This window comes from Netta rufina (genome assembly GCF_964035555.1).
Source record: "Netta rufina genome assembly, chromosome: 18".
NCBI classification, from domain to species: Eukaryota; Metazoa; Chordata; class Aves; order Anseriformes; family Anatidae; genus Netta; species Netta rufina.
Genome location: NC_140142.1, coordinates 4,026,894 through 4,036,961, shown reverse-complemented (window position 1 = coordinate 4,036,961; position 10,068 = coordinate 4,026,894). Strand labels below are relative to the sequence as shown.

Genomic DNA, 10,068 nt, shown 5'->3' with positions numbered 1-10,068 from the left:
CGGGCACTGTCCAGCCCAGCCCAGCCCCTGCCCACTTCTCCCCAGGTCCCTACCCTCTCCCCAGCCCAGCCCAGCAGCCCAGGCTGAGCTGGCCCCAGGGCAGTGCCCACCGCAGGCTGCTGCAGGGCTCTGGGCACGGCCACCACAGCCCCAGCCCCTCGCAAGGCACCGCAGCTGCTGGCACAAAGGCGGCTCTGGGCCTCCCCAGCAGCCCCCGTGCTCAGGAGATGGAGGTCCGTGAAGCTGCAGGAGCCCTGCTCTCTTGCCTGGCAGATCCCCAGCACACAGTGCCTGTGCCCTGCAGGGCCAGCCCCGCTCCCCAGGCCAGCACAAGAGGCCTGGCCCAGCCACAGAGCAGCTCTAGATTCCTCTCCAGGTTGCCATTTGCCATCAGACTCAGCAACTTCAGGATACTCCCTGGGCAGTCAAGGCCAATTATTGATTGCTGACCATGGCCATCCAAGAAGGGAGTTCCCAGTCCAGCACTACACTGAAATTCTGATCCACGGTGAAGCCCAGAGAAGTACGGGGCCCGTTCATGCAGCAGTTCCTTGGGTATATTCCTAGCACCAGCTTTGGAAGAGCTGTGCAAAGAAAGACTGTCAGCAATATACATGGAATCTCAAGACTTAGTCAAATGCAAGAGTACAAGAGAAGAACACGGAAGCCAAAAGAGAACAACAGTGACAAGGCCATGTCCTGCTGCTGGCCATGGCCATGGCTCCAGGGAAGCAGAAGCCCCAGCCCGAAGGCAGCAGAGAGGCAGAGCCCAGCGGGCAGTGAGGGGCAGCCCCGAGGGCCAGCAGGGCTGCTCCTGCATGTGTCAGCTGGGTTCTTGGCCCTGAGCCCCTCCTGCGTGCTGGGGCTGCTCCCCCAGCTCCAGTTGACACGGGACCTCTGACCAGTGCCATTCTGAATGTATTTCAGATGCCTTCCTTATTGTCTTTATTCACAGAGGAAACCTAGCTCTACAGGTACATGAGATGACTGTGTTAAAGTAAATAAATTAACATACTTCAGGTTAAAAATTCCATTATTCAAATAAAAATTATATTGAAAAAAATGTTAAAGCATAATAATAAAAATTGTCCTGTCAGTTTCCCAAATAACTTATCAGTCCAGTTAATGTTTTTATTTACCATTATGTATTATGACAGTAGTAATAATGACCACAACACTGATGCTTAAGAAGCATGTATAAAAACAGTTTTAATCAAAGCATTCTTGAGCTCCTGGTTCCTAATGCTATAGATGAGAGGATTCACTGCTGGTGGCACCACTGAGTACAGAACTGCCACCACCAGGTCCAGGGAAGGAGAGGAGATAGAAGGGGGCTTCAGGTAGGCAACTGTAGCTGTGCTGACAAACAGGGAGACCACAGCAAGGTGAGGGAGGCACGTGGAAAAGGCTTTGTGTCGTCCCTGCTCAGAGGGCATCCTCAGCACTGCCCTGAAGATCTGCACATAGGACACCACAATGAAAACAAAACAACAAAGGACTAAAGAAACACTAAACACAAGTGCCCCAACTTCCCTGAGGTAGGCATGCGAGCAGGAGAGCTTGAGGATCTGGGGGATTTCACAGAAGAACTGGTCCACAACATTGCCTCGACAGAGGGGCAGGGAAAATGTAGTGGCCGTGTGCAAGACAGCACTGAAAAGGCCACTGCCCCAGGCAGCTGCTGCCATCTGGGCACAAGCTCTGCTGCCCAGGAGGCTCCCGTAGTGCAGGGGCTTGCAGATGGCAACGTAGCGGTCATAGGCCATGATGGTGAGAAGGGAATACTCTGCTACAAACAAGAAAGCAACGAAAAAGAGTTGGGCAGCACATGCTTCATAGGAGATGGCCCTGTTGTCCCAGAGGGCATTGGCCATGGCTTTGGGCAGAGTGGTGGAGATGCAGCCCAGGTCAAGGAGGGCGAGGTTGAGGAGGAAGAAGTACATGGGGGTGTGGAGACGGTGGTCGCAGGCTACGGCGCTGAGGATGAGGCCGTTGCCCAGGAGGGCAGCCAGGTAGATGCCCAGGAAGAGCGCAAAGTGCAGGAGCTGCAGCTCGCGCGTGTCTGCGAATGCCAGCAGGAGGAACTCGCTCACAGAGCTGCTGTTGGGCATTCTCTGACATTGGACACAGTTGTCTGTTGAAGAGAGAAGACAGAACAGTTAGAGGAGGCTTCTCTGAGGAAAACCTATTGCAAGTTTTGGAGCACCCCCCAGCCTGAGCCTCTCTTTGCCGGAGAACCTTTCCACACCTCCCTTACTTGAGCTTGCAGAGGAGTCCTTCCTGCTGTTCATCAGGGGGAAGCAGGGATATGGGGGAAACTCTAGTTCAGTCCACTGATCAGGACATTGGAATTCGCAGTGCTCTTTCAAACAATGCATCTCAAGGCAGAACAGGGATTCAGATGCCACTGTTGAACACTGCTATTCTCACCTGCCCTGTGTCAGCCCTCTGTGAGCTGCAGGACCACCACACTCAAGTGTTTCCCTGAGAAGAAACAGCAGACAGCTGAGAGCAGAGAACCCCCAGTCCAAGTGCAGATGGACAGAAACCTCACCTTGTCTGTGCGTTGTGAGCAAGTTCTCAGCTCTTCCCTCCTAGCAAGAGGTGTAGAGGTCATTGCCCTTATTGCACCTCATTGCAGCTTCCCACAGACAGCCATCAAGACGCAAGGCCATGGTGTTAGCATGGAGGTGTCTTCTCCTTGGGGCACCTGGATAACACAAGGATGCCACAGGGGAGCTGCATCCTGCGGGAGAGCAGCCTGCAGTCCAGGAGGATGCCCCACTGACAAAGCTGGATATCTGAAAGCTGGAGTGTCCCATATCCCAGATGCTCCCCCTGCAGGGTCTGGAGGAGGCTTGGCCACTCTGCTCATGGCTGCCCAGGGGCACCTGCCTTAGGGCACTCCAAGGGGCTTCTGCCAGACTTCCTCACCTTGCACTGCAACCCAGCAGGACTCTCAAAGCCTACTGCATTGCCCACTGCCCTCCCAGAAACAACACCCAGCAGGAGACCTTTCCAGGACCTGCAGCTGCATGGCCCTGCAGCCAGGCACTTACCTTGTCAAGGGCTGTGCAGGTTTCTCCTGCAGGCAGCTCTCAGCATCCTCCCACTGCCAACTGCCTTCAGCCCCTCTCTCCTTTTCTTCTCTTTATGTCTGTGCTTCTGTGTCTCTTTCCTGCTGCGCTGTGCAGAGGAGCTGCTCCTGGGCACAGCTGTCTCTCTGCACCACGGCCCTCTTGCCACATTCTCCCCTTGAGCCCAGGAGCCCGGCCCAGCTCAGCAGCACAGACCTAGCCCAAGGCACTGCAATCACCCCTCTGGGGGCTTTGCTGATGAGCCCATGAGCCTCAGGCACTCAGAGACAATTGAAGACATCTCTGCTGAAGTGCAAGTCAGAGGCAAGTTTCCTGCAGTGTCCCCCTGAGGGTCAGCACTGACACAGCCTCCCTTGGAGCTCGTTAGAGCAGAACCCTGGAGGCAGTGAGGACAAGGAGACAAAGGCTGTTTGAAGGTGACACTGAAGTGTACATAAACGGGATTTGTTTCACTAAGTACCAGGGTACAGACAATAATGAATGATTTAAAATTTGAAAATACAGAAAAGGAAGATAAAATAGAAATTAATGTTAACAATAACAATGACAATAGCAATAACAATAGCAATAATAATATGTACAAGGCAAGTGTTGCACCATGCAATTCCTGAGAAGCCCCTCACCGATGCTCAACCTATCCCTGAGCTTTGGTCCCACTGACTCTGGCCAGCCGGCATCGGGATCTCTTGTGCATGTCCCTTGACCTTAATTTCTTTTCGTGCAAAATCAGCTTTCAGCGGAAGTTGGAGTATTTTCTTCCCTTTCTCAAATACTCCCTCTGCTGTGTCACCCCACCCAGTTATGCCATCGATGTAGTGCAGGTGCTCAGGAGCTTCCTCCTCTTCCAGGGCAGTCTGGATCAGTCCATGGCAAAAGGTAGGTCTGTGTTTCCTGCCCTGGGGCAGTTCGTTCCAGTTTTCAAGCAGGCTTTGGCCTTCACTCTGCTGGCAAACGGATGGAGAAAAATGCATTACTGGTATCAGCTGTGGCAAAACACTTGGGTGCCTGTCGTGGTTCCGCTCGAGTGGGCAGCCGAGCTCCACCACAGCCGCTCTCTCACTCCCCCTCCTCAAAGAGGAATGGGGAGAAAATATGTGAAAAGGGCTCAAGGGTTGAGATAAGGACGAGAAAATCACTCAGTAATTATAGTGACGGGCAAAACAGACTCAGCATAAGGAGATAGTAAGATTTATTGCTTATTACTAACAAGCTAGAGAAGTGAGAAACAAAGGAAAGAAACCAAAAGGACCTTCCACCCCCCAACCACCCTCTTCCACCTCCTTCCCCCAAGCGGCACAGGGGAACGGGGGAATGGGGGTTATGGTCAGTCTACAGCACTTCTTCTCTGCCGCTCCTTCTCGGTCACTCTCGTCCCCTGTGCTGCGGGGTCCCACCCATGGGATGCAGTCCTTGGTGAACTGATCCGGCGTGGGCTTCCCACAGGCAGCAGCTCTTCCAGAACTGCTCCAGATATGGGTCTGTACCATGGGGTCCATCCCTCAGGAGAAAACTGCTCCAACCTGGCTCCCCTACGGGCAGCAGCTCCTGCCAGGTCACCTGCTCCTGCGTGGGCTCCTCTCCACGGGCTACAGGTCCGGCCCGGAATCTGCTCCGGCAGGGGTCTTCCACGGGCGGCAGCCTCCGTCGGTGCAGGGCCACCTGCTCCACCGTGGTGTCATCCACGGGCTGCAGCGTGGAACCCTGCTCCACCGTGGCACTCCATGGGCTGCAGGGGGACATCCTGCTTCACCATGGTCCTCACCACAGGCCGCAGGGGACTTCTGCTCCGGCGTCTGGAGCACCTCTCCCCCTCCTTCTACACTGACCTTGGCACCTGCAAGGCTTTTTCTCACTCCCTTCACTCTCCCGGCTGCTGTGTGGCACAGCGTTTTTTTCCCTGTCTTAAATATGCTCTCACAGAGGCGCAAAACAACATCGCTTATTGGCTCAGCTCTGGAAAACAATGGGGCCCTTCCCAAACATGGGGCAGCTTCTAGATCCTTCTCACAGAAACCACCCCTATGGCCCCCTGCTACCAAAACCTTGTCACGTAAACCCACTACAACAACACAACATCAAAGAGCTCAGCAAGGTCCACCAAGGAAAGGAAGCAATGCAGGAGAAAGACAGGACAACAGGGACAATGGGGAGCATAAGGGAGGAGGCAGCCAGCGGCCTTAAAAACAAAGCATAAAAAATAGCTTCCAATAGCGGGACATAGTGAATTGGAGCTCTGGGGCCTGCATCTAGAGATGTCTTTTATATTTATCGTGCTGTTGTGGAGATGGGTCCTCTGGCTTTGGTCATGTTTTTTCATGTTCTGCATTTCTCTCCCAAGAAGAAGCCCTTGTTGGGCGGAGAGGTAGAGGTGTGCTCCAGAAACACAGTGATGGCAAGGAGTCCTCCACTTCATTCTTCCATTTTTTTCCAGCTGGAAGCATTCATAGTTGTCAACTGAATTGGTTTAGAGGAGTAGGAAACACAGCATTGCTGGATTTCTGCTTTCTCCTAGATCTTAGCAGACCACATGATGATAGTTGTTCTTGTTTTATGTTCTTATGGTACGTTATGTTATTATACATTTTTTCTATGTTATGTTATTTTATGTTCTTATGTTATGTTATGTTCTTATGTTCACAACAGAACTCATTTCCAATACTGCCTCAGAGACACCTGGGCCAAAGAGCAGGGCCTTGAGCGGGTAGCTCACCTTGAGCGAGCTCATTTCCTTCCCAGTAGCTGAAATGTGCCGTTTCGGGGGCATTTGGGGGCTACAGTGTGCTGCTGAGAGGGATGTTGGAGCTCCTGCAGGGCAGTGCTTCCACTAAGGCAAGGCCTTATCTGCATCTTCTACTGCCCTGCAAGCGAGGATGCATGGGGCACACAAGAAGCTGGCAGGGGACACAGCTGCAGGGATTGCAGGGATTGCTAAAGTCATAGCCAAATACAAGAAAGACAGGAGGACGTGATGCATTTGATAGAAAGGAGCTGGGTTTTGGGTCAAAATCCGTCCCTTTTTCTATCCCGGAGACCCCCAAGGGCGTAGGACAGCAGCACTGCAGGGCAGCAAGAGATGCTGTGCATTTGTCTCATCCCCCTGAGACAGTCACTGGGTGACGATGGTGCCAAGTGTCTGGAAAGAGACCTTGCTTTCTCAGGCCCAGGTGTCCAGCTGCACACCAAGGCCGTCCCTGGCTTCCAGGCGCAGTTGCCAGGCCCAAGGCCGAGCTCCCCTGCGAACCCCCAACCCAGCAGACCTTGCTCCTGGCATTGTGGAGCAGCCATTTCACGGCAGCCTTTTCTCCTGGCAGTCAGCTTAGAGCCGAGAGCTCTGCCACCGGGACGCCTGAGAGCCGTGGTAGCTCAGCAGAGAGTCACTGTCAGCCTTGGAGCTCACAAAGGTGGGTGGCCACAAGTGCCCTGAGCGTCCAGCTCGCAATGAGGACTGCTGTGGCACTCGAGGCGTGGAGGTCGGCATGGTGCAATGGGAGACGCCACTGTCCTGCTGGTGGGACAAGAGACACTGATGTGCTGCTGCTGCAGGAGGAGACTTGAAGGTGCTGCTGCTTAGAGGTGCTGAGGAGAGGGCAGCCTCCATCGCAGTGGCTGAGCTGAGCATGCTCCTGTTCATCAGCGCTCTCCCCTTCCTATGTTTTTCCTAAGGTTGACAGAGAGAAACGCACAGATCTTTTGATCTCTTTCTTTCCTGGTAAGAAATGGAAGAGCCTCGTATCTACATATTCGCCAGATTCTGCCTGGCGCCCTTGGGACTGGGAATCTGTGTTGATCTGTAATAAAGAGCAATCATCAGCACAGCAAATCCCCGTGACCTTGTGTCCTGGTTTCAGTTAGAACAGAATTAATTTTCTTCCTAGTAGCTGGTGGAATGCTGTGTTTTGGCTTAGGATGAGAAGAGTGCTGATAACACCCCGATGTTTTAATTGTTGCAGAGCAGTGCTTATACCAAGCCAAGGACATCTCAGCCTTTTGCTCTGTCCTGCCAACAGGCAGGCTGGGGGTGCAGTAAGAGCTGGGAGGGGACAGACCCAGGACAGCTGACCCAAACTAGCCAAAGGGGTATTCCATCCCATCTGACGTCATGCTAAACAATATATAGGGGTGGCTAGCCAGAGGGAGGGGGCCGGACTGCTCGGGGTTAGGCTGGGCATCGGTCAGCGGGTGGTGAGCAATTGCATTGTGCATCACTTGTTTGTACATATTATTAGTAGTAGTACTATTATCATCATTGTATTATTATTATTATTATTATTATTATTATTATTATTATTATTATTATTATTTTCCTGTCTTATTAAACTGTCTTTATCTCAACTCACGGGCTTCACTTTCCATTTCTCTCCCCCGTCCCAGAGAGGGAGGGGGGAGGGTGAGCGAACGGCTGCGTGGTGTTTAGCTGCCAGCCGGGTTAAACCACAACACAGACTCAGCTCTGATCTGGTGTGACACCACATGGACACCAGTCTGCAGTGAAAGGTGTGCAGGACTGGGAGTCCTTTAAATGGTCAGGTGTAGACAGGATAGAGGGCTGTGGCAAGGCTTAAAGTCCCAAAAGGAACCCAGGTCTTTGTGTCCATAGCTACGGCTACTGTCTCTGCCACTGAGGCCCATGAGCAGACAGCTGATCGTTGAAACACCAGGGCCTCATTGCCTCCTCATCCCCTCCCATAAACCAGGCAGGGGTCGTACCATTCTCCTGCACTTGGCCATGCACATCCCCATCTCCTACTGCCCCACAAAGAGCCCTGAGCAAGGTGTGACTGCTAAGGATCTCCCTTCCCAGAGGACAGGGGTCAAGGCCTGGCCCTTGAGCTTGGTGAAACACATCCAATTTTCCTGCACATCAGTGTTACCTTCACATTGCCTTTGTCTCCTTGTCCTCACTGCCTCCAGGGTTCTGCTCTAACGAGCTCCAAGGGAGGCTGTGTCAGTGCTGGCCCTCAGGGGGACACTGCAGGAAACTTGCCTCTGACTTGGACTTCTGGAGAGATGTCTTCAATTGTGTCTGAGTACCTGAGGTTCGTGGGCTCATCAGCAAAGCCCCCAGAGGGGTGATTGCAGTGCCTTGGGCTGGTGCTGTGCTGCTGAGCTGGGCCGGGCTCGTGGGACAGAGAGAGCTCGTGGCAAGAGGGCCCTGGTGCAGAGAGACAGCTGTGCCCAGGAGCAGCTCCTCTGCACAACGCAGCAGGGCTGGGGGCTCTGACCACAGGCACCCAGGCAGGAAGGGATTCCAGGCAGCCTGGTGGGTGTGGGTAGAGGAGAGCTCAGTGCAGGAGAAACCTTCACAGCTCTGTCCACAGTAAGTCTCTGGCTGCCAGACAGTGCAGGGCAGGTTCCTGGAAGGGGCACCTGGATGCGGGGTGTCTCTGCTTGGCCAGGAGCTGCCAGGATGCCTCTCGTAGCTTGTGCAGTGTGAAGGAGAATATGCTGCAGGACAGCTGCAGGGCTGCCCAGGGCTGTGGTGCAGAGCAGGGTCCCTGCTGTGCCCCAGGGGCTGTGTGCCGGGGCAGGGCCTCTGCTGCCTGCCAGGCTCAGCCATCAGCCTGCCCAGGGAGCCCAGGGGCTTGGGCAGAGGAAGGGCATGACAGGGGATGCCTGCAAAGTGAAGGTACTTTCTGCACTCTCTGCCTGCCTCATCCTGCTATGATTGTGGGGCAGACTCTGCATTAACAGAGTGGCTGGGTTTGCCCAGGTGATGGAGCTTCCTGTTGCGTTTGAATAAGACATAAACAGGTTAGTGATGAACCCGAGAGCATCCCTTCAGTTCTCTCTGCTTACACACTGCACAAGGGCTTTGCTGAGTTATTCATTAAGGACCTGCAGACAGGGAGATCTCCCCAGAGCTGTCCTCATCCCCGGCAGCTGTCTGCAGGGCTGAGTTTGGCACACAGCGGGTGGAATGCGGTCTGTGAGCATTGACGGGAGGAGCTGTGGGGACAGAGAAAGAGCTGCTGGCAGGGACAACTGCAGGCAGCAGGGACATAGACAGGCAGTGAGAGGGAGCTGCTCCCTCCCTGCCATCCCCTGCAGTGCAGGCGCCTTCCTTGCAGCAGCCCCTGGTCTCCTCTCTTCCCCTCACAGCTTCTGTCACGGCATGTATAACCTGGGGGGCTGAGAATATGGGGTGTCTGAACCCTAAATCTCTGTGTCAGTAGACACATTTGCTGCAGACCCCCTCTACCTTCCTCTGTGGAAGAAGGCACAGAATCGGAGAATCATAAAATATCCTGTGTTGGAAGGGACCCACAGGGATCATCGAGTCCAACTCCTGCCTCCATACAGGTCTTACCCCCAAACTCCTACCATATGACCAGAAACACATTCCAAACGCTTCTTAAACTCCAGAGCTCTTGTCCCTCTGCTGTCTGTGCAGGGCAGATGGCACAGGGCTGTGAGGACAGGCTCTACCTCACCAACACCGCAGCCTCTGCACTGGGTTGGATCCGCCCTGCCTGCCCGTGCCTGCTTCTCTCCCTTGCCCGGCGTGGCAGCTGGTGGTGCCTGATTCTGACAGGGAGTGCTGTGCACGAAGGGTGAAGCAGGAGGAGATGCTCCCTGTTTTCTCCAGCCAGACACGCATGATCCACGTGCTGGTTTTGTCTCCTGGGTATTGAACAGGGAAGATGCACACAGAGTCACACAGCCAAACACCCCTCACTCAGCAGAGGGAGCCACTGCCCAGGAACCTTCCCTCTTGGAACCTCGAATGGAGCAGAGTAGGCTCATTGGGAGCTGCTGGGCAGAGGAGGCTGCAGTGTACAGGACACTCAGCAAGCAGAAAGCAGGGCTCCAGACAGGGAGAGACACAAAGATCCTCTTAGAAAGAGGGAATGTAAGATTTTAATTGGGGATTAACTGATTTTTGCTCACAGTCATTATTCATAACACACCGTCTCACTCTCTATATATGTTTTGTTTCTCATTTCGCAGTCTCCTTGACCAAAGTCAGCAA

At 53.8% G+C, this 10,068-nt stretch overlaps 1 protein-coding gene across 1 annotated transcript; it reads right to left on the bottom strand.

The window, feature by feature from the left end:
- Positions 1-1,184: 1,184 nt before the first annotated feature.
- LOC311216256 (olfactory receptor 14C36-like) lies at positions 1,185-2,111 on the bottom strand (the record flags this gene model as incomplete). Its single annotated transcript, XM_084297798.1, has 1 exon — positions 1,185-2,111. One exon carries the CDS (start codon positions 2,109-2,111, stop codon positions 1,185-1,187), a length of 927 nt encoding a protein of 308 aa, XP_084153924.1.
- Between the last annotated feature and the right edge of the window lie 7,957 nt (positions 2,112-10,068).